Source organism: Phoxinus phoxinus, assembly GCF_949152265.1.
Source record: "Phoxinus phoxinus genome assembly, chromosome: 14".
NCBI classification, from domain to species: Eukaryota; Metazoa; Chordata; class Actinopteri; order Cypriniformes; family Leuciscidae; genus Phoxinus; species Phoxinus phoxinus.
Genome location: NC_136889.1, coordinates 33,422,045 through 33,448,641, shown reverse-complemented (window position 1 = coordinate 33,448,641; position 26,597 = coordinate 33,422,045). Strand labels below are relative to the sequence as shown.

Sequence of the window (26,597 nt, the reverse complement as noted above, 5' to 3'; positions counted from 1 at the left end):
CAACTTATTCTACTAACCCTTATTCAACTTATCCAACTAACCCTTATTCAACTTATCCAACTAACCCTTATTCAACTTATTCAACTAATCTTTATTCAACTTATTCAACTCACCATTATTCAACTTATTCAACTAACCTTTATTCAACTTATTTTACTAACCCTTATTCAACTTACCCTTATTCAACTTATCCAACTAACCTTTATTCAACTTATTCAATTAACACTTATTCAACTTATTCAACTAACCCTTATTCAACTTATTCAACTAACACTTATTCAACGTATTCTACTAACCTTTATTCAACTTATTTTACTAACCCTTATTCAACTAACCCTTATTCAACTTATTCAACTAACCTTTATTCAACTTATTCAACTAACACTTATTCAACTAACCTTTATTCAACTTATTCTACTAACACTTATTCAACTTATTCAACTAACCCTTATTCAACTTATCCAACTAACCCTTATTCAACTTATTCTACTAACCCTTATTCAACTTATCCAACTAACCCTTATTCAACTTATTCAACTAACCTTTATTCAACTTATTCTACTAACACTTATTCAACTTATTCAACTAACCCTTATTCAACTTATTCAACTAACCTTTATTCAACTTATTCAACTCACCATTATTCAACTTATTCAACTAACCTTTATTCAACTTATTCTACTAACACTTATTCAACTTATTCAACTAACCCTTATTCAACTTATTCAACTAACCTTTATTCAACTTATTCAACTCACCATTATTCAACTTATTCACCATTCCCTTATTCACCATTATTCTAACCTTTATTCAACTTATTTTACTAACCCTTATTCAACTTACCCTTATTCAACTTATCCAACTAACCTTTATTCAACTTATTCAACTAACACTTATTCAACTTATTCAACTAACCCTTATTCAACTTATTCAACTAACACTTATTCAACGTATTCTACTAACCTTTATTCAACTTATTTTACTAACCCTTATTCAACTAACCCTTATTCAACTTATTCAACTAACCTTTATTCAACTTATTCAACTAACCTTTATTCAACTTATTCAACTCACCATTATTCAACTTATTCAACTAACCTTTATTCAACTTATTTTACTAACCCTAATTCAACTAACCCTTATTCAACTTATTCAACTAACCTTTATTCAACTTATTCAACTAACCTTTATTCAACTTATTCAACTCACCATTATTCAACTTATTCAACTAACCTTTATTCAACTTATTTTACTAACCCTTATTCAACTAACCAAAATAAGTTGAATAAAGAACACTTATTCAACTTATTCAACTAACACTTATTCAACTTATTCAACTAACCCTTATTCAACTTATCCAACTAACCCTTATTCAACTTATTCAACTAACCTTTATTCAACTTATTCTACTAACACTTATTCAACTTATTCAACTAACCCTTATTCAACTTATTCAACTAACCTTTATTCAACTTATTCAACTCACCATTATTCAACTTATTCAACTAACCTTTATTCAACTTATTTTACTAACCCTTATTCAACTAACCCTTATTCAACTTATCCAACTAACCTTTATTCAACTTATTCAACTAACACTTATTCAACTTATTCAACTTACCCTTATTCAACTTATTCTACTAACCCTTATTCAACTTATCCAACTAACCCTTATTCAACTTTTCCAACTAACCCTTATTCAACTTATTCAACTAACCTTTATTCAACTTATTCTACTAACACTTATTCAACTTATTCAACTAACCCTTATTCAACTTATTCAACTAACCTTTATTCAACTTATTCAACTCACCATTATTCAACTTATTCAACTAACCTTTATTCAACTTATTTTACTAACCCTTATTCAACTTACCCTTATTCAACTTATCCAACTAACCTTTATTCAACTTATTCAACTAACACTTATTCAACTTATTCAACTAACACTTATTCAACGTATTCTACTAACCTTTATTCAACTTATCCAACTAACCCTTATTCAACTTATTCAACTAACACTTATTCAACGTATTCTACTAACCTTTATTCAACTTATTTTACTAACACTTATTCAACTAACCCTTATTCAACTTATTCAACTAACCTTTATTCAACTTATTCAACTAACACTTATTCAACTAACCTTTATTCAACTTATTGAACTAACACTTACTCAACTTATTCTACTAACCCTTATTCAACTTATTCTACTAACCCTTATTCAACTTATTCTACTAACCCTTATTCAACTTATCCAACTAACCCTTATTCAACTTATTCAACTAACCCTTATTCAACTTATTCAACTAACCCTTATTCAACTTATTCAACTAACACTTATTCAACTTATTCTACTAACCCTTATTCAACTTATTCTACTAACCCTTAATCAACTTATTCTACTAACCCTTATTCAACTTATTCAACTAACCCTTATTCAACTTATTCAACTAACCCTTATTCAACTTATTCAACTAACACTTATTCAACTTATTCTACTAACCCTTATTCAACTTATTCTACTAACCCTTAATCAACTTATTCTACTAACCCTTATTCAACTTATTCAACTAACCCTTATTCAACTAACCCTTATTCAACTTATCCAACTAACCTTATTCAACTTATTCAACTAACCCTTATTCAACTTATTCAACTAACCCTTATTCAACTTATTCAACTAACCCTTATTCAACTTATTATACTAACCCTTATTCAACTTATTCAACTTACCCTTATTCAACTTATCCAACTAACCTTTATTCAACTTATTCAACTAACACTTATTCAACTTATTCAACTAACACTTATTCAACGTATTCTACTAACCTTTATTCAACTTATCCAACTAACCCTTATTCAACTTATTCAACTAACACTTATTCAACGTATTCTACTAACCTTTATTCAACTTATTTTACTAACACTTATTCAACTAACCCTTATTCAACTTATTCAACTAACCTTTATTCAACTTATTCAACTCACCATTATTCAACTTATTCAACTAACCTTTATTCAACTTATTTTACTAACCCTTATTCAACTAACCCTTATTCAACTTATCCAACTAACCTTTATTCAACTTATTCAACTAACACTTATTCAACTTATTCAACTTACCCTTATTCAACTTATTCTACTAACCCTTATTCAACTTATCCAACTAACCCTTATTCAACTTTTCCAACTAACCCTTATTCAACTTATTCAACTAACCTTTATTCAACTTATTCTACTAACACTTATTCAACTTATTCAACTAACCCTTATTCAACTTATTCAACTAACCTTTATTCAACTTATTCAACTCACCATTATTCAACTTATTCAACTAACCTTTATTCAACTTATTTTACTAACCCTTATTCAACTTACCCTTATTCAACTTATCCAACTAACCTTTATTCAACTTATTCAACTAACACTTATTCAACTTATTCAACTAACACTTATTCAACGTATTCTACTAACCTTTATTCAACTTATCCAACTAACCCTTATTCAACTTATTCAACTAACACTTATTCAACGTATTCTACTAACCTTTATTCAACTTATTTTACTAACACTTATTCAACTAACCCTTATTCAACTTATTCAACTAACCTTTATTCAACTTATTCAACTAACACTTATTCAACTAACCTTTATTCAACTTATTGAACTAACACTTACTCAACTTATTCTACTAACCCTTATTCAACTTATTCTACTAACCCTTATTCAACTTATTCTACTAACCCTTATTCAACTTATTCAACTAACACTTATTCAACGTATTCTACTAACCTTTATTCAACTTATTTTACTAACACTTATTCAACTAACCCTTATTCAACTTATTCAACTAACCTTTATTCAACTTATTCAACTAACACTTATTCAACTAACCTTTATTCAACTTATTGAACTAACACTTACTCAACTTATTCAACTAACACTTATTCAACTTATTCAACTTACCCTTATTCAACTTATTCAACTAACACTTATTCAACTTATTCTACTAACCCTTATTCAACTTATCCAACTAACCCTTATTCAACTTATCCAACTAACCTTTATTCAACTTATTCTACTAACACTTATTCAACTTATTCAACTAACCCTTATTCAACTTATCCAACTAACCCTTATTCAACTTATTCTACTAACCCTTATTCAACTTATCCAACTAACCCTTATTCAACTTATCCAACTAACCCTTATTCAACTTATTCAACTAATCTTTATTCAACTTATTCAACTCACCATTATTCAACTTATTCAACTAACCTTTATTCAACTTATTTTACTAACCCTTATTCAACTTACCCTTATTCAACTTATCCAACTAACCTTTATTCAACTTATTCAATTAACACTTATTCAACTTATTCAACTAACCCTTATTCAACTTATTCAACTAACACTTATTCAACGTATTCTACTAACCTTTATTCAACTTATTTTACTAACCCTTATTCAACTAACCCTTATTCAACTTATTCAACTAACCTTTATTCAACTTATTCAACTAACACTTATTCAACTAACCTTTATTCAACTTATTCTACTAACACTTATTCAACTTATTCAACTAACCCTTATTCAACTTATCCAACTAACCCTTATTCAACTTATTCTACTAACCCTTATTCAACTTATCCAACTAACCCTTATTCAACTTATTCAACTAACCTTTATTCAACTTATTCTACTAACACTTATTCAACTTATTCAACTAACCCTTATTCAACTTATTCAACTAACCTTTATTCAACTTATTCAACTCACCATTATTCAACTTATTCAACTAACCTTTATTCAACTTATTCTACTAACACTTATTCAACTTATTCAACTAACCCTTATTCAACTTATTCAACTAACCTTTATTCAACTTATTCAACTCACCATTATTCAACTTATTCACCATTCCCTTATTCACCATTATTCTAACCTTTATTCAACTTATTTTACTAACCCTTATTCAACTTACCCTTATTCAACTTATCCAACTAACCTTTATTCAACTTATTCAACTAACACTTATTCAACTTATTCAACTAACCCTTATTCAACTTATTCAACTAACACTTATTCAACGTATTCTACTAACCTTTATTCAACTTATTTTACTAACCCTTATTCAACTAACCCTTATTCAACTTATTCAACTAACCTTTATTCAACTTATTCAACTAACCTTTATTCAACTTATTCAACTCACCATTATTCAACTTATTCAACTAACCTTTATTCAACTTATTTTACTAACCCTAATTCAACTAACCCTTATTCAACTTATTCAACTAACCTTTATTCAACTTATTCAACTAACCTTTATTCAACTTATTCAACTCACCATTATTCAACTTATTCAACTAACCTTTATTCAACTTATTTTACTAACCCTTATTCAACTAACCAAAATAAGTTGAATAAAGAACACTTATTCAACTTATTCAACTAACACTTATTCAACTTATTCAACTAACCCTTATTCAACTTATCCAACTAACCCTTATTCAACTTATTCAACTAACCTTTATTCAACTTATTCTACTAACACTTATTCAACTTATTCAACTAACCCTTATTCAACTTATTCAACTAACCTTTATTCAACTTATTCAACTCACCATTATTCAACTTATTCAACTAACCTTTATTCAACTTATTTTACTAACCCTTATTCAACTAACCCTTATTCAACTTATCCAACTAACCTTTATTCAACTTATTCAACTAACACTTATTCAACTTATTCAACTTACCCTTATTCAACTTATTCTACTAACCCTTATTCAACTTATCCAACTAACCCTTATTCAACTTTTCCAACTAACCCTTATTCAACTTATTCAACTAACCTTTATTCAACTTATTCTACTAACACTTATTCAACTTATTCAACTAACCCTTATTCAACTTATTCAACTAACCTTTATTCAACTTATTCAACTCACCATTATTCAACTTATTCAACTAACCTTTATTCAACTTATTTTACTAACCCTTATTCAACTTACCCTTATTCAACTTATCCAACTAACCTTTATTCAACTTATTCAACTAACACTTATTCAACTTATTCAACTAACACTTATTCAACGTATTCTACTAACCTTTATTCAACTTATCCAACTAACCCTTATTCAACTTATTCAACTAACACTTATTCAACGTATTCTACTAACCTTTATTCAACTTATTTTACTAACACTTATTCAACTAACCCTTATTCAACTTATTCAACTAACCTTTATTCAACTTATTCAACTAACACTTATTCAACTAACCTTTATTCAACTTATTGAACTAACACTTACTCAACTTATTCTACTAACCCTTATTCAACTTATTCTACTAACCCTTATTCAACTTATTCTACTAACCCTTATTCAACTTATCCAACTAACCCTTATTCAACTTATTCAACTAACCCTTATTCAACTTATTCAACTAACCCTTATTCAACTTATTCAACTAACACTTATTCAACTTATTCTACTAACCCTTATTCAACTTATTCTACTAACCCTTAATCAACTTATTCTACTAACCCTTATTCAACTTATTCAACTAACCCTTATTCAACTTATTCAACTAACCCTTATTCAACTTATTCAACTAACACTTATTCAACTTATTCTACTAACCCTTATTCAACTTATTCTACTAACCCTTAATCAACTTATTCTACTAACCCTTATTCAACTTATTCAACTAACCCTTATTCAACTAACCCTTATTCAACTTATCCAACTAACCTTATTCAACTTATTCAACTAACCCTTATTCAACTTATTCAACTAACCCTTATTCAACTTATTCAACTAACCCTTATTCAACTTATTATACTAACCCTTATTCAACTTATTCAACTTACCCTTATTCAACTTATCCAACTAACCTTTATTCAACTTATTCAACTAACACTTATTCAACTTATTCAACTAACACTTATTCAACGTATTCTACTAACCTTTATTCAACTTATCCAACTAACCCTTATTCAACTTATTCAACTAACACTTATTCAACGTATTCTACTAACCTTTATTCAACTTATTTTACTAACACTTATTCAACTAACCCTTATTCAACTTATTCAACTAACCTTTATTCAACTTATTCAACTCACCATTATTCAACTTATTCAACTAACCTTTATTCAACTTATTTTACTAACCCTTATTCAACTAACCCTTATTCAACTTATCCAACTAACCTTTATTCAACTTATTCAACTAACACTTATTCAACTTATTCAACTTACCCTTATTCAACTTATTCTACTAACCCTTATTCAACTTATCCAACTAACCCTTATTCAACTTTTCCAACTAACCCTTATTCAACTTATTCAACTAACCTTTATTCAACTTATTCTACTAACACTTATTCAACTTATTCAACTAACCCTTATTCAACTTATTCAACTAACCTTTATTCAACTTATTCAACTCACCATTATTCAACTTATTCAACTAACCTTTATTCAACTTATTTTACTAACCCTTATTCAACTTACCCTTATTCAACTTATCCAACTAACCTTTATTCAACTTATTCAACTAACACTTATTCAACTTATTCAACTAACACTTATTCAACGTATTCTACTAACCTTTATTCAACTTATCCAACTAACCCTTATTCAACTTATTCAACTAACACTTATTCAACGTATTCTACTAACCTTTATTCAACTTATTTTACTAACACTTATTCAACTAACCCTTATTCAACTTATTCAACTAACCTTTATTCAACTTATTCAACTAACACTTATTCAACTAACCTTTATTCAACTTATTGAACTAACACTTACTCAACTTATTCTACTAACCCTTATTCAACTTATTCTACTAACCCTTATTCAACTTATTCTACTAACCCTTATTCAACTTATTCAACTAACACTTATTCAACGTATTCTACTAACCTTTATTCAACTTATTTTACTAACACTTATTCAACTAACCCTTATTCAACTTATTCAACTAACCTTTATTCAACTTATTCAACTAACACTTATTCAACTAACCTTTATTCAACTTATTGAACTAACACTTACTCAACTTATTCAACTAACACTTATTCAACTTATTCAACTTACCCTTATTCAACTTATTCAACTAACACTTATTCAACTTATTCTACTAACCCTTATTCAACTTATCCAACTAACCCTTATTCAACTTATCCAACTAACCTTTATTCAACTTATTCTACTAACACTTATTCAACTTATTCAACTAACCCTTATTCAACTTATCCAACTAACCCTTATTCAACTTATTCTACTAACCCTTATTCAACTTATCCAACTAACCCTTATTCAACTTATCCAACTAACCCTTATTCAACTTATTCAACTAATCTTTATTCAACTTATTCAACTCACCATTATTCAACTTATTCAACTAACCTTTATTCAACTTATTTTACTAACCCTTATTCAACTTACCCTTATTCAACTTATCCAACTAACCTTTATTCAACTTATTCAATTAACACTTATTCAACTTATTCAACTAACCCTTATTCAACTTATTCAACTAACACTTATTCAACGTATTCTACTAACCTTTATTCAACTTATTTTACTAACCCTTATTCAACTAACCCTTATTCAACTTATTCAACTAACCTTTATTCAACTTATTCAACTAACACTTATTCAACTAACCTTTATTCAACTTATTCTACTAACACTTATTCAACTTATTCAACTAACCCTTATTCAACTTATCCAACTAACCCTTATTCAACTTATTCTACTAACCCTTATTCAACTTATCCAACTAACCCTTATTCAACTTATTCAACTAACCTTTATTCAACTTATTCTACTAACACTTATTCAACTTATTCAACTAACCCTTATTCAACTTATTCAACTAACCTTTATTCAACTTATTCAACTCACCATTATTCAACTTATTCAACTAACCTTTATTCAACTTATTCTACTAACACTTATTCAACTTATTCAACTAACCCTTATTCAACTTATTCAACTAACCTTTATTCAACTTATTCAACTCACCATTATTCAACTTATTCACCATTCCCTTATTCACCATTATTCTAACCTTTATTCAACTTATTTTACTAACCCTTATTCAACTTACCCTTATTCAACTTATCCAACTAACCTTTATTCAACTTATTCAACTAACACTTATTCAACTTATTCAACTAACCCTTATTCAACTTATTCAACTAACACTTATTCAACGTATTCTACTAACCTTTATTCAACTTATTTTACTAACCCTTATTCAACTAACCCTTATTCAACTTATTCAACTAACCTTTATTCAACTTATTCAACTAACCTTTATTCAACTTATTCAACTCACCATTATTCAACTTATTCAACTAACCTTTATTCAACTTATTTTACTAACCCTAATTCAACTAACCCTTATTCAACTTATTCAACTAACCTTTATTCAACTTATTCAACTAACCTTTATTCAACTTATTCAACTCACCATTATTCAACTTATTCAACTAACCTTTATTCAACTTATTTTACTAACCCTTATTCAACTAACCAAAATAAGTTGAATAAAGAACACTTATTCAACTTATTCAACTAACACTTATTCAACTTATTCAACTAACCCTTATTCAACTTATCCAACTAACCCTTATTCAACTTATTCAACTAACCTTTATTCAACTTATTCTACTAACACTTATTCAACTTATTCAACTAACCCTTATTCAACTTATTCAACTAACCTTTATTCAACTTATTCAACTCACCATTATTCAACTTATTCAACTAACCTTTATTCAACTTATTTTACTAACCCTTATTCAACTAACCCTTATTCAACTTATCCAACTAACCTTTATTCAACTTATTCAACTAACACTTATTCAACTTATTCAACTTACCCTTATTCAACTTATTCTACTAACCCTTATTCAACTTATCCAACTAACCCTTATTCAACTTTTCCAACTAACCCTTATTCAACTTATTCAACTAACCTTTATTCAACTTATTCTACTAACACTTATTCAACTTATTCAACTAACCCTTATTCAACTTATTCAACTAACCTTTATTCAACTTATTCAACTCACCATTATTCAACTTATTCAACTAACCTTTATTCAACTTATTTTACTAACCCTTATTCAACTTACCCTTATTCAACTTATCCAACTAACCTTTATTCAACTTATTCAACTAACACTTATTCAACTTATTCAACTAACACTTATTCAACGTATTCTACTAACCTTTATTCAACTTATCCAACTAACCCTTATTCAACTTATTCAACTAACACTTATTCAACGTATTCTACTAACCTTTATTCAACTTATTTTACTAACACTTATTCAACTAACCCTTATTCAACTTATTCAACTAACCTTTATTCAACTTATTCAACTAACACTTATTCAACTAACCTTTATTCAACTTATTGAACTAACACTTACTCAACTTATTCTACTAACCCTTATTCAACTTATTCTACTAACCCTTATTCAACTTATTCTACTAACCCTTATTCAACTTATCCAACTAACCCTTATTCAACTTATTCAACTAACCCTTATTCAACTTATTCAACTAACCCTTATTCAACTTATTCAACTAACACTTATTCAACTTATTCTACTAACCCTTATTCAACTTATTCTACTAACCCTTAATCAACTTATTCTACTAACCCTTATTCAACTTATTCAACTAACCCTTATTCAACTTATTCAACTAACCCTTATTCAACTTATTCAACTAACACTTATTCAACTTATTCTACTAACCCTTATTCAACTTATTCTACTAACCCTTAATCAACTTATTCTACTAACCCTTATTCAACTTATTCAACTAACCCTTATTCAACTAACCCTTATTCAACTTATCCAACTAACCTTATTCAACTTATTCAACTAACCCTTATTCAACTTATTCAACTAACCCTTATTCAACTTATTCAACTAACCCTTATTCAACTTATTATACTAACCCTTATTCAACTTATTCAACTTACCCTTATTCAACTTATCCAACTAACCTTTATTCAACTTATTCAACTAACACTTATTCAACTTATTCAACTAACACTTATTCAACGTATTCTACTAACCTTTATTCAACTTATCCAACTAACCCTTATTCAACTTATTCAACTAACACTTATTCAACGTATTCTACTAACCTTTATTCAACTTATTTTACTAACACTTATTCAACTAACCCTTATTCAACTTATTCAACTAACCTTTATTCAACTTATTCAACTCACCATTATTCAACTTATTCAACTAACCTTTATTCAACTTATTTTACTAACCCTTATTCAACTAACCCTTATTCAACTTATCCAACTAACCTTTATTCAACTTATTCAACTAACACTTATTCAACTTATTCAACTTACCCTTATTCAACTTATTCTACTAACCCTTATTCAACTTATCCAACTAACCCTTATTCAACTTTTCCAACTAACCCTTATTCAACTTATTCAACTAACCTTTATTCAACTTATTCTACTAACACTTATTCAACTTATTCAACTAACCCTTATTCAACTTATTCAACTAACCTTTATTCAACTTATTCAACTCACCATTATTCAACTTATTCAACTAACCTTTATTCAACTTATTTTACTAACCCTTATTCAACTTACCCTTATTCAACTTATCCAACTAACCTTTATTCAACTTATTCAACTAACACTTATTCAACTTATTCAACTAACACTTATTCAACGTATTCTACTAACCTTTATTCAACTTATCCAACTAACCCTTATTCAACTTATTCAACTAACACTTATTCAACGTATTCTACTAACCTTTATTCAACTTATTTTACTAACACTTATTCAACTAACCCTTATTCAACTTATTCAACTAACCTTTATTCAACTTATTCAACTAACACTTATTCAACTAACCTTTATTCAACTTATTGAACTAACACTTACTCAACTTATTCTACTAACCCTTATTCAACTTATTCTACTAACCCTTATTCAACTTATTCTACTAACCCTTATTCAACTTATCCAACTAACCCTTATTCAACTTATTCAACTAACCCTTATTCAACTTATTCAACTAACCCTTATTCAACTTATTCAACTAACACTTATTCAACTTATTCTACTAACCCTTATTCAACTTATTCTACTAACCCTTAATCAACTTATTCTACTAACCCTTATTCAACTTATTCAACTAACCCTTATTCAACTTATTCAACTAACCCTTATTCAACTTATTCAACTAACACTTATTCAACTTATTCTACTAACCCTTATTCAACTTATTCTACTAACCCTTAATCAACTTATTCTACTAACCCTTATTCAACTTATTCAACTAACCCTTATTCAACTAACCCTTATTCAACTTATCCAACTAACCTTATTCAACTTATTCAACTAACCCTTATTCAACTTATTCAACTAACCCTTATTCAACTTATTCAACTAACCCTTATTCAACTTATTATACTAACCCTTATTCAACTTATTCAACTTACCCTTATTCAACTTATCCAACTAACCTTTATTCAACTTATTCAACTAACACTTATTCAACTTATTCAACTAACACTTATTCAACGTATTCTACTAACCTTTATTCAACTTATCCAACTAACCCTTATTCAACTTATTCAACTAACACTTATTCAACGTATTCTACTAACCTTTATTCAACTTATTTTACTAACACTTATTCAACTAACCCTTATTCAACTTATTCAACTAACCTTTATTCAACTTATTCAACTAACACTTATTCAACTAACCTTTATTCAACTTATTGAACTAACACTTACTCAACTTATTCTACTAACCCTTATTCAACTTATTCTACTAACCCTTATTCAACTTATTCAACTAACCCTTATTCAACTAACCCTTATTCAACTTATCCAACTAACCTTATTCAACTTATTCAACTAACCCTTATTCAACTTATTCAACTAACCCTTATTCAACTTATTCAACTAACCCTTATTCAACTTATTATACTAACCCTTATTCAACTTATTCAACTTACCCTTATTCAACTTATCCAACTAACCTTTATTCAACTTATTCAACTAACACTTATTCAACTTATTCAACTAACACTTATTCAACGTATTCTACTAACCTTTATTCAACTTATCCAACTAACCCTTATTCAACTTATTCAACTAACACTTATTCAACGTATTCTACTAACCTTTATTCAACTTATTTTACTAACACTTATTCAACTAACCCTTATTCAACTTATTCAACTAACCTTTATTCAACTTATTCAACTAACACTTATTCAACTAACCTTTATTCAACTTATTGAACTAACACTTACTCAACTTATTCTACTAACCCTTATTCAACTTATTCTACTAACCCTTATTCAACTTATTCTACTAACCCTTATTCAACTTATCCAACTAACCCTTATTCAACTTATTCAACTAACCCTTATTCAACTTATTCAACTAACCCTTATTCAACTTATTCAACTAACACTTATTCAACTTATTCTACTAACCCTTATTCAACTTATTCTACTAACCCTTAATCAACTTATTCTACTAACCCTTATTCAACTTATTCAACTAACCCTTATTCAACTAACCCTTATTCAACTTATCCAACTAACCTTATTCAACTTATTCAACTAACCCTTATTCAACTTATTCAACTAACCCTTATTCAACTTATTCAACTAACCCTTATTCAACTTATTCTACTAACCCTTATTCAACTTATTCTACTAACCCTTATTCAACCTATTCAACTAACCCTTATTCAACTTATTCAACTAACATTTATTCAACTTATTCAACTAACCCTTATTCAACTTATTCAACTAACCCTTATTCAACTAACCCTTATTCAACTTATTCAACTAACCTTTATTCAACTTATTCAACTAACCCTTATTCAACTTATTCAACTAACCCTTATTCAACTTATTCAACTAACCTTTATTCAACTTATTCAACTAACCCTTATTCAACTTATTCAACTAACCTTTATTCAACTTATTCAACTAACCCTTATTCAACTTATTCTACTAACAGTCAACTAACAGTCTACTCTAATGAGAGTGACTTTCTTATAGTTAGGAGAATGTGTAAAGCGGTCAATCGAAATAAAGTGTAACCTATTATCACTAGACCCCAAAAAAATCACAAGAAGCTTAAAAATAATCTTTCTGACTAATTTTTCCTCCTTGCAGTGATTAAAAAATCTACCAGTTTGTGTTTTCTTTTTGTAAATTGTAATTTCAGTGCAATAAGACAAACAACTGAAGCATTGGAGAGCCGTGTGTGTGGGAAATGACAGTACAGCGGTACATGTGTGTTAGAAAGGATCATGAGAACGTGCTGAATGAACCGTCGACTCAGGACGAGCGTTAGGACTGTGAAGCTTTAAGTGTTGATGGACTCATCTGTGTTTGATCACCATTCTGGATCCTATCCGGGACCAAAACACACTTTTCTCAGCTTTATCTTCAACATGTTGCTGTTACCCACATACAAGCGTTGATAAAAAAGACTGCATTAATCTAGAATAACACTTTTTTTGTTGTTATTTTTAAGCAGATGGTCTTTTTCTTTCTTTTATTGCTTATTCAGGATATTCATAAAACTAAATATTCTGGGGCATGATAAAAAAAGCTTGCGGTGGCAAAAAAAAAAGGCCTAAAGGGGTGGTTGATTAAGATTTGACTTTTCTAACTTTAGTTAGTGTGTAATGTTGCTGTTTGATCATAAACAACATCTGCAAAGTTACAACGCTCAAAGTTCAAAGCAAATTTGCTTTTACAGAAATCATTTTTTAAGGACTACAACAAACGGCTGGCAGAGACTACACGAGCTTCCTCCCGGGCTAGTGACATCACCAACCCTAAAATTTACATAAACCCGCCCCCGGAACACGATTTATAGATTATCATATCATATATATCTATACAACTAAATATTCTGGAGGCCATGAAACTTTTGTGAAAACGATTAAAAATGCTAGCGGTGGCAACAAAAACAAAACAAAAACAAAACGCAGGCGTGAGAAAGAGTAAAAAAAAAACAAGCCAAAAAGCAAAACATGGGCTCTAAACTGAACAGAATGGCCTGTCCTCTGCAAGAGTGGCGCTTCAGATGTGTGTGAGGACAGGAGAGAGAAGATCGTGATAAAGGAAGATGAAGTGTGTCATCGCTCAGGGATCTGATCACGCAGAGACACACTCACCTCTGAGCTGGACATCAGGGGGATCGTCTGGTTGATCTGCTGCAGGACATTCAGATACGTCTGGATCTCAGCGAGGTTCTGTGGAGAAACACACACACACGCACGCACGCACGCACGCACGCACGCACACACACACACACACACACACACACGGGACAGGGCGCAATGGAGGTGAGACTTGTGAAAGGTCAATTTCATTACAGAGAAGCAGGCGTTAGGGGATGCAAACAATGTTTCCCTTGAACAATAAAAAGAAAAATTATTATATAGATATAACTGTATAAATTAGATTTGATTGTATAACAAATTATCAAAAGAAGTGGCATCTGCAAAGAAATGATTCTTCAGTGGTTCCAATGACACGGTCTCAAAACCACTACGCTGGATCACTCACTAAAAACTACATGTTTAAAGTCGGCTAGGAAGTTTTTCTCCTCTATTGTGTCGTATATCCAGTGAAGCGCTTCTGGAGCAAGAACACATGTGGGCGGGGCTTGATTGTGTCTGTGGAGAGTTGATTGGATGGTTGAGGTTTGCTATTGGCTGATCTCATGTGAGTGACAGGTTGCCCCGCCCACATCATCAGAGAAGAAAAGAGATGCTGCAGGAGGGAATTGTTCTGATTCAAGATTACCAGGAACATCAATTTGACACAATAATAATAATGTGCACATGTAGAATAAATACTGCAAAAAAAATTAAAAAAATAAATTATATATATATATATATATATATATATATATATATATATATATATATATATATATATATATATATATATATATAAATACATTTTTTTTTTTAAGTCATGGGGACTTTAATGAAAGGATTAGTCAATTTTTTGTTTAGGCAATAATTAACCCATTATTACATATTTTGAGAGGACGAAGATTTTCCCCCTTAAATGAATGGATATCACTTAAAGGTTTGAGACTCTTGACTAGCCTGGGAAAACCCAGACCACTCTCAGTTGTAACTGAGGGTGTATTCACACCTGCCTTGTTTGGTTCGATTGAATCGAACTCTAGTATGTTTCCCCCCTTGGTGCGGACCTTTTGGGCAGGTGTGAATACAGCAATCGAACTCGGGTGCGGACCAAACAACCGAACCGAGACCCAGCTGAAGAGGTGGTCTCGTACGGTTCCAAACGAACTCTGGTACGGTTTGTTTACGATGTGAACATGAACCGACCCAATTGCCAGAAAGGACTGCGCCTTTGAGTTAACAGGCTTCCGTAGTCGGAGTTGCGTTATGGGAAAGTGATCTGTTGTTGATTTACTACATTTTGGCATAATGGTTTGTGTTATTGTTCGTTCAAGTGCGAAAGAGAATTCCATTCCGGCGCGCTGTCTGGCCACACGATACTGTTGCGCGTCTTTCTGCGCGTCGTGAGTGCATCATTGGAATGAAATGAATGAATGAGTGTGTGCGCATCAGGACATTCAGAGCGTTCTCTTTAGTCTAATCGCGCATACATGCTTTAAAAGCATTTGCATGAATAGAGCGAGTTCATATAATGTAACGATAGTTACAATACAAGGATGGTGGGTGGGTGTGTGAGTGTGTGTGTGTGAGTGTGGAAGTGTGCACTTCCTAATTTCCCTACTTGAGAATCCTTGTCCAATGAATGGATGACCTTAGCACACGTGTGGTTTTGTTTACAAATTTTGGTTCACTTGCAAAACGAGCAGTGTGAAAGCGAACCGTACCAAACAACAACAAAAAATATATATATATTTGGTCCGGACCAAAGCAAGTGAACTATCGGACTTTCCTGGTGTGAATACATCCTGAGTTAGGGTCTGGCAAAGCTCCATAGACAATCCATTTCCACAGGGGCGTCACCAACGGACGTTGGATAGATCTAAAACCAATCAGAGCGATGAATGACATGACGTATGCAGAGCGACGGAGAAACATCTCGAGACACTCAGCAATTCTCTGTTTGTGTTAACGAAAATGACTATTTTAAATCGCTTGAAACAGACGCGATAGCTGATTCGAACGAGTGATGTTGTGATGTTCCACGGCGGCATCCATCTCTGTAATGTACAAAATCTGCGTCACCGTCTCTGCTCTGTCGTCATCGTGTAAAGCCCGCCCCAACGTTTCCGATTGGTGCTGCGATTTCGACGGATTGGAAATGGGTTTCAATGGGCTCTTTGCCAGACCCACTTGCAGAGCAAATCTAAATTTGCCGGAAGTGGTCTGGGTTTTCCCAGGCTAACTCTTGACCTGAGTTATGTTTGATTTTATATAGTCATACTATTATATGTACAGACCCCAAACATAATAGAGATTAAAGGGTTAGTTCACCCAAAAATGAAAATAATGTCATTAATGACTCATGTCGTTCTAAGCCCGTAAGACCTCCGTTCATCTTCCGAACACAGTTTAAGATATTTTAGATTTAGTCCGAGAGCTTTCTGTCCCTCCATTGAAGCTGTATATATAATCCATTCAAGCCCATTTCCAGTTTTTCCAAATCGAGGCACCAATCACAAACGTCGAGGCGGGCTTTCCCCGATGACGATCACTCTGATTGGTTTTAGGTCTGTCCAATTGCGCCCAGAGGCATTTGAGCTAAAGATGCACCGATTGATCGGCTGGTGACCGGAATTGGCCGATTTTCACGTGAACGGCGACGGGCGGTCAGTCTGACATATGCAGATTTTATGTCGGTCAAATGCACTCTGGCGCTGCATGATTAACATCGCACAACATCAGCATCACACGTGCACATGGACGCACATGTAGCTCGTGAATTACGGCCGTTTCACACCGAAAGCGTGAGCGGCGCATATTTTTTCCGCCGTGTATGTTAATCAATGAGTGCGTTTACACCATACGGTATATCAACTGGACACAGCGACCCCATAGGTTTCAACGGAGAAAGGTGAAGTCAATTAAAAGCATCACTTCCTGATGGCTGGGCGAACTGCGCAGACTCAAACTGAGCTTGACGACGTAGATGTGACGTGAGTCTGACAGCTGTCAGTCTTCTAGTAGCTGTGCCGAGAGAAATCTGAATCATTCCCTTCCGAATCTCGCAGAGACGGAGAGCGTTAGCATTAGCTGTCCATGAGCTAGCAGCGGGAGCAACTTTATCACTCTCTATGGGCTTCTCCCTTGACTTTATCAGACTTTATTCCTCAACGTCCCCCCGATTATGACGCAATCGTTAGCCTATTTTTACAAAAACTGCTTCTACGAGGTCATAACGTAAGGTACAAAGTAAAGGATCCTTTTATGCATTGTCGTGTTTCTTTAGAAATAAATAAAGGACAAATGGAGTCTTTAAACGCCTCAGATGTAAAGTTATTTGCTGTCAAAATGACACCAAAATGAATGGGAGTCAATGCAATGCTAACAGCAGGAGATGTTCTGCTACAATGGCGGCCCCGGGGAGGCTTCAGTTTCTGCCGGATGGATAACACCGCGAGCAGGAGCGTCGCGTGAGCAGCAGTGAAGCGCGGGCGCTGAGTCTATTTCTGCTGCTCACACTCACTTAAAGTGAACGCACACTTTTGATGGACAAAATAAATTTCACACAAAAAGTGCCTAAAATGCACATAATTTGCATGTCTAGTGTGTTTTAACAAGAACTGGAGTAGGCTATGTCAGAAAAGAAAATTAAGACTCAAAAATATTTATAGAAAATGTACCCATTTAAACTTGTTTTTATTATTCAGTTTGGGTAAAAATTTTGTTTTTTTATATATAAAAAAGAGTAAACTAGTCAGATTATAGGTATAAGGTTTCTTTTAGTTTATGTAATAGCCTACACAGACAGGTACATGCCCAAATCAAACCCAAGTGTACGTTTTTTCACTGTTTGCTGTCTTGTAAACATATGGAAGTATGACTGAACAGATCAGAACTGTTTTCTTGGTTGTTTTTGTCGTTTACCATTTACATGCAATTGTTGTACACCTCCCCATCTTAACAAACTTCAAGACTATCAAGTTTATTAATGACCAACTTCTAAAATACTGCAAGGCTACACTCTAAAAAATGCTGGGTTGTTTCAACCCAATTTTGGGTCAAATATGGACAAACCCAAACGTTGGGTTAAAAATGTAATTTAAACATTTAACCCAACGGCTGGGTTTGTCCATATTTGACCCAAAATTGGGTTGAAACAACCCAGCATTTTTTAGAGTGTATATTTATTTAATTTTTATTTGTTATTTATATATTATTTTATTTCCATTACCTGTTTTCCCTGTTTTCATACAGAAGTTTAGTTTGCTAAATATATATAAAACAAATTATTTGGATATTGGATGTAAAAAGTAGGAAATAGTAGCACTTTAGATGTGTGTGAATTTCCCACACTAGGAGTAATTTATATAGTTCTATTTTTTAGCGATTTATTTGTTACATTTTTTTTCTATGTTCTATGCAAAATGTTCTATTAAAGAAAAGTTAGAAAATAAACATTTGTGTGTGCTGTAAAGTGGTTAGAAAAAATGAAATCGGTATCGGCAGGTCAAACTCAATGAAGAATCGGAAATCGGAATCGGCCTAGAAAACTGTAATCGGTGAGCGCGTCCGTTGGTGATTCTCCTTTGGAAATGGGCTGTGAATGAACCTTCCCCAGACCCACTCTCACAACTGAGAAGGTTCTGGTGTCAACCAGGCTACATATTTCTACTTCCCACTAATAATCCTGCACCTAAGCAAGGCACTCAATAATCTTGCCCTTCTTCTCATCTACACCCTTCTACATTAACATCCTCGCCTGCGCTCACTCGTGTTCTTCCTCAAGCATGGGCTCCCGAGCCTTTAGTCACACAGATCCCTATTTATGGACCTTGCATCCAGAGGACGTGTGAAATATGAAAGTCTTTTCCCCAGCTCCACAGACAAGGCTCACAATAGTCCCAGCTGCATGTCTGAGCTGGTTTAGTATCTTAAAATATGTCAGTGCCGTTATTTTGTCTCAGGATGCACACCAGAAATGTGTTTTCTGAACCCTTGCGCCATGTGGAAAACCCTATAACACTTCCAGGTCATGATCAGCCAGCAAACACTGCTTATGAATCTCTTGTTATGATACATCCTCACCGAACATTGGATTCGATCTATTTGCCTTGTTTTCTTTCAATTAGGACAGGTTTTGTATTTATATTTGCAACTGATAAATCATAGGCCTCATTTATCCAACCTTACATACCTTTTTTACATAAAATATGAAAAAAAATGCACTATTTGACAACTAGAAAGTGTCTAAAAACTTTGTTCCAACAAGCAGAACTATAAATCTGTCATTTTGTAGTCTGAACAACAGAAAACTAACCCGATCTCATTGGAAAACTATTTTACGAGGTGGTGATTTGGTATGAATTTGAATGTGAATTATATGAAAGCTTTTGGGAGGAAAGTAAGCATGGAAGAGATGCGCAAGCAGTGTGTACAGTCCTGGTCCAACTGAGATCTGGATTCAAATGTAATATTAATTTGATATTTAATATTAATTTAATTTGAAACAGTGAATGCATGACTGTGCAAAAGCTGTCGCTTACGTTCTCTCATTCGCCTCTCGACAGACGAGCAGGAGAACAGCTTCGGGTTCTCCACATCTACTCTCAGTTCTCAAATGAGAAAGTCTATGGCATCTAGTTGACACTTAACTTACATCACTACAACACACTGGATATGGACAACACTAGCTATGCTTCCATATCCACCTATTTGTACGCGGATATTGGGATATTGCATAAAAAACACATGATGTGCACAACTTCTAAAAATGTGCATTAAAAAAACGTATAAATTGTATGTGCTCAATTGAGGAGGATATTTTTTTTTCCGATTAAAAGACGTGCGCATAAACTACGACGGAAACACATTTACTGAATGAATCCCTCATAACCTCATGTGGCTTTGCCTCAGCGTCAGCTGTGATTGGATAACTGGAGTAACCAGTGGACCAATGGCGTCGCAGCGTCTCTAATGTTGGTTTGGTGTTTCTGAAACGCCGGAGTCGAAGTGTGTGATCAGAATGATTGGGTTTAATTCCCTCCAAAAGCGTCTCACACACACGAGTGTGTTCCCGAACACCAGCATCCGAACGCCAGAGAACACGACAGCGCTTACTGTGTTTCTCTGACGCTCGACACACACTCGTTTATGACGGAGGGAAAACCAGATTGCAGAAACTTACAGTTTTATTACTAATATTTTGCACCGATTTCCCAGGAAGTGATGATTTAGTTATCTTGAATTTTACAGATACTTTGAGTCTATTTTGGGTCACTGGACAGCATTAAGCTTATTGACAAGCATTAAGTTTATTACATAATAATGCTTTTATATCAAACAATAATACGAGTGAGACTTGATCACTTCAGTCACTAAACGAAGCATTCTGGCTCTGTGTCATACGTCTGTGTTCGTGTGCTTCTGTGCTTCCGGCGGCTCTGTCATAGTTTCTGAAATAATGCTCATGTTGATGAGAATATCCTGGCGTTCAGACGCTGCATGTGATGTACAACATTACTGATTAAACATAAAGCACAGCCGCACACTGGACTGTCACTCGACGGCTAGGAAAAACACTGCTGACATCACATCTACAAGATGCCAAATTCTGCTCTGAGTGAACAAATGTAAGCTCAGCACACACAATCAGTTCAACAACTTTCTACTTTCGCAGAAGAACTTTCCAGAAGCTCATTGAAAAGACAGAAGTGTAAATACGGGTTATATTTTCCTCCTACCTTTTTGTGCCTCTCTCTGGTGACGTTGACGTCGTCTTGCAGAAACTGCAGCTGGATCTGATAGTCCAGGTTCCTCAACAGCACAGTGTCGGCTTCCTGCAAACAACAGCAAATGGACTCATCATTGAGAATTTCTCTGGAAAACATTGTTCAGTGAACAGTGGTGGTGGAGTTACTCAGAAACACTTAATTAGACATCTCACTCCCTGATTTTCAATAATGTGTTGATTTTAGGCCATATTGCGCTCTTTTACAAACTCTTGCTGTAGTTTTCAGGCTCGACTAGAACAGGTTTTCCTGCTTGAATGTTGATTATTCTCCTCACATTCTCCATTGTTGCGGCTCCTCTCTTCCCAGTCTGTCAGTAACGCTCTGTTTACTTCCTGTCTCTATGAAGCCCCTCCTTCTGAAAAGCACACTGTGCTCTGATTGGTCGGCTGGAGCAGTGTGTTGTGATTGGCCGAGCGCTTCGAGTGTGTTTGGGAAATGTCCCGCCCCTAATTACCATAACCGCCAGTTTAACACACTACTAGCTAACTCAAACAGGCCCCGCCCCTTTATTCTGCGTATGAATTATTATAATGAGGAAAATTGTGATGAGTTCGTTCCTGGAAGAAACTCGAGACTACAATGGAGGCGTTTCAGGAGTTCAGAAACACTGACAATGATATAGAGAAGAACTGGAGCTTTTTCATGATCAAACCGCAACATTACACACTAAAGACAGATGAACATGGGAAATACAATTACATTTTTATTTTAATATTTGGGTAACTTCCAATTTAACTAACTTTAATTAACTATAGCACCCATTATGTATACATAATGTCCTGAGAAACTGCAGGTCACAGTATATCTGTACCTTGTTGAGCTGTTCCAGCGTGTGCCGCAGCTGCTCTTGGTATTCACACTCATTTCTGTATCTGTGGACGACAGAGAGTTTTTCAAGTACAGTTCATCACGGCAGTCATGCATGTTCACGCTACCAGAGAGAGTTATAGATCTGCTTTAACCTGTGGACTCTGATGTGATTCATTTTGGTAATAATTCAGAGTTTTTTTGGGTGTTATGAAGCATGCAAACATGACTGATTCTCATTTACTACGCCCTTGACCTGTGAACAAGTCTATCAGGAAACAAGTTGTCTCATTGAATCATTGAGCATCTTTGAGGAAGAATTAACTACAATATCCTGATCTCATGAAACTGCGTAGGCCTATCAATAAAAAAATAGTTTTTGCGTGCATATGATACGCACTTTATGGCGTGTAATGCGCACACACTCCCCACCCCTAATCCTACCCAAGGGTTTTCAGTGCGTAGCATATGCACGCATTTTTGCCGTATAAATGCTACGAGAAATAACATTCGTGGTATAGATACACACTTTCGTGAGATCGTGTTGGAATTAACTATAATATTTGGTCACACTTTATAGGTATCTAACTATGATGTTCTCACATCAAAAAATTATGATGTACAATGTACCAATTATGTTGCTGTTGTATTACAAAACACTATTGAGGAGGACACGGTACGGTTAGGACAGGTTTGTTAGTTTATGGGTGGGTTAAGGGGTCAACAGTAATAATAGATGTAATTACATTTCGGTATTTTAAATGCAAGTACAATGTAAAAACATGTATGTACACAATAAGTGCAACAAAAATGTTACTAGTGGTTAAAGACACTTATATAAAGTGGTATAAAGTGGGACCTATGATTTTCCAAAGTTTAGCGGAATCAAATCTTTGAAATATATTCAGAGTTTTAAGGCTCTAGTAGCAAGTAAACTAACAAGCTGTAAATCAGAACTTTACATTCGAGTTAAAGTCTTTTAATAAATCTGTGTTTTTCTGCATTATTATTTAAATCAGAACTTTATGTCTGTTTTGCTGCGCTTTTGTTTAAATAGTTTTTCTTCTCTTCTCTGGTAATATAATGTGGAGTTGTTTAGTCAAACGTCTGAAATTTAAGATTTGGTATTAATCAATTTAAGACTTGAATAAATCAGTTTAGTTAGATGTTACCACAGTCATTTGATAACACATTTCTCATACAGTGTATTCTGGCGTATTTTTTATTATTTTTTTATTTATTTTCATAATTAGACTATAGTGTCAGATTTTTTATATCCCTTAAACAGTATCTCAATATTTGGTCATTTTGATATTATCTGCATTGGTCAATAAACACGATAAAGGCCCATTCACACCAAAGAAAAAAACTATTGAACAATAAATAGTTCTTAAAATCTACAGTCCACACCAACTGTAAAGTTAACGACACAGAGGAACGATATCACTGGAATCACTTTAACAATGATTTTTGTCCAGCTGAGGAATAATAAAAACATTGACAGCCAATCAGAAACCATCTTTAAAGAGCTCCAGCATTTAAAGAGACAGAAGACGAAATTGCGTTAGTGTGGACGCTAATAAAGTTATCTTTAATAGTTATCGTTCTTGGTGTGAACAGGCCTTAACTCTTCCTTGTGTTGGTTTTAAATTGAATGCAACATAGTTGTCAATGAACAGATTTAAGATGCTCCCCCAACAGACATTCTCTTGACAACCTTTGCAACTACTGTAGGCTATCTTTTATGTTTTTTTAAATAACTTCAACTTTGTTTAATCTCCTCTCAGTCTTTCTGACTGGAGCGGCGAAAAATGAAACAAAAGCTCTATTATCGTGCGTGGTGGCGGACGTTAATGCATCGCGCATCACTCAGCTTGTTTGCCAACTGCCAATAAAAACTAACGAAGAATATAAATCTTCTTCTTCGTCGTTGTCTTCAGGGGCTGGCGGGCTATTGTATGTTTCACCGGCGTCGTAGTGAGCTTACTGGCTAACCGGCTGAAGTTAATATGGAATAAGTTAAGTTCTATTCGTGTTTGGTGTGAACGCAGCACACACTTGTCCGCGGTTCATCCGACGCTGCTTCTGAATCTCTCTCCGGCCGGTGAGGTTTACTGTTAGTGTTCCATATAAAAAAGTTTGTTAATAAGTTAATAACAAAGTTTTTTATATGGAACACTAACAGTAAACCTCACCGGCCGGAGAGAGATTCAGAAGCAGCGTCGGACGAACCGCGGACAAGTGTGTGCTGCGTTCACACCAAACACGAATAGAGCGTCTGGCGCGAGTGATTTCAATGTTTAAAGTCGACATGAAATCAAAATCGACCCTATTTACTTTATTAGCGGATATTACTAGTCTTGTGGTGAACAATTAATCCGTGCAAGTTAATACACCGACAAAAATAGTTTGCCGTGGTTATCTTTAATCAAAGTCTGAAAAGTTACTTCCGGGTCTGGAATGGATATTTTTCTGATGACGTAGGCTTGACGGCTTGGGTTGGTTAATCGCTTCACCACTCCCTCAAACCGTCACTCTGCTGTGGGCGAGAGATGGAGAGGAGGAGCGCTGAAGTAAAACCCTGCTCAATATTCCCTTTCACCCGGAAATGCGTCACAACACTTGAGAAAAGTCGTATGCAACTTCCGGTTCACGCGGACTTTAAGTCAATGTGAAGATGCGTTTACGCGCGTCTGGAGGTCTTGCGGCGCGAATGAGGCGTTTTCACTTCATTCGCGCGTCCAGTTTTTTTTTTTTTTACTGATTAGGCCTAACTATCATCATTTTCCCAGATAGTGTATAGATTTTTAGGCTTTCTATTATCTCAAACAGCCTGAAAAATAGTGCATTTAGCTGACGTAAATGGGGAAAAAAAATCTCCCAAATTTGGGCTAAGCCCCGAATGTTTACATCGTCTGGCTCCGCCCCTGTGTACATGCAAACTTATTCTTACCCTACCAGTCTACTAATACTCTACTACTAACACTATTATGAGAGTTAGTATAGATGTAGGTGCAACTTTTCTTATAGTCAAGAGAATGTATGTTGGGGGAGCATCTTCAGTCTGTTCATTGACAACTACATTGCATTCGATTTGAAACCAACACAAGGGAGAGTTAAGGCCTGTTCACACCAAGAATGAAACCTAATTTTCTGATCTTAAATCTCTTCTCATTATTCTCGCCTCCCCTCTGGTTATCAGTCATCAAAAGTCTTCAACCTTCCCCACTCTTCACCCTCTGTGAGATTGTCTCACCTGCTGTTGTACTCGTCCAGCATGCGCTCTGCATCTTTCAGCTCTCGCTCCAGCTTGGCTCGGTCGGACCGCAGTTCTCGGATGCGTTGCCTGTTGACGCTGATCTGCTCGCTGAAGGCCTCCTCCAGCTCCGACGTCTCCTCCATGCGCTGCAGAGTCTCCAGCTGTTTGCGGAACACGGCGTTGCGTTGCTCCAGGACGCGCGAGCGGTTGATGTAACGTGTGAAGCGTCTGCTCAGCTCCTGCAGGTTCTGCCATCCCGGGACGGCCGGAGCCGACTCCGTCTCTGGGCTGCTGGGCTCCTCGTACACATCGGAGCGCTCGTACTTCTCCTTGCGTACCTCGCGCCGGTAGCTGGACTTCAACATTGTTTGCGATCTTCAACTAAGTGCTTTACCCCTCAGCACATTTAGTGTGTGAAAACTAGGGTGCTCACCCTCTGCTGCCTAATGCTAGACTAAACTCTGCCCGTTCGGGCCACGGGGCCAAATAGCTAAAAAACGTTTCATCCAG

The 26,597-nt window shown here is 33.9% G+C and overlaps 1 protein-coding gene across 1 annotated transcript in view; it reads right to left on the bottom strand.

Annotated features, from left to right (window-relative positions):
- bfsp1 (beaded filament structural protein 1) overlaps positions 1-26,597 on the bottom strand; it is a 40,479-nt gene extending 13,882 nt beyond the window's left edge. Inside the window, exons 1-4 of the mRNA XM_079634449.1 lie at positions 26,085-26,597; positions 22,833-22,893; positions 21,971-22,066; positions 15,246-15,323 (exon numbers count right to left, since the gene is read on the bottom strand). Of these exons, the coding sequence (XP_079490575.1) occupies positions 15,246-15,323; positions 21,971-22,066; positions 22,833-22,893; positions 26,085-26,452 (603 nt within the window). The 5' untranslated portion in view covers positions 26,453-26,597. The remainder of the gene's footprint in view (positions 1-15,245; positions 15,324-21,970; positions 22,067-22,832; positions 22,894-26,084) is intronic.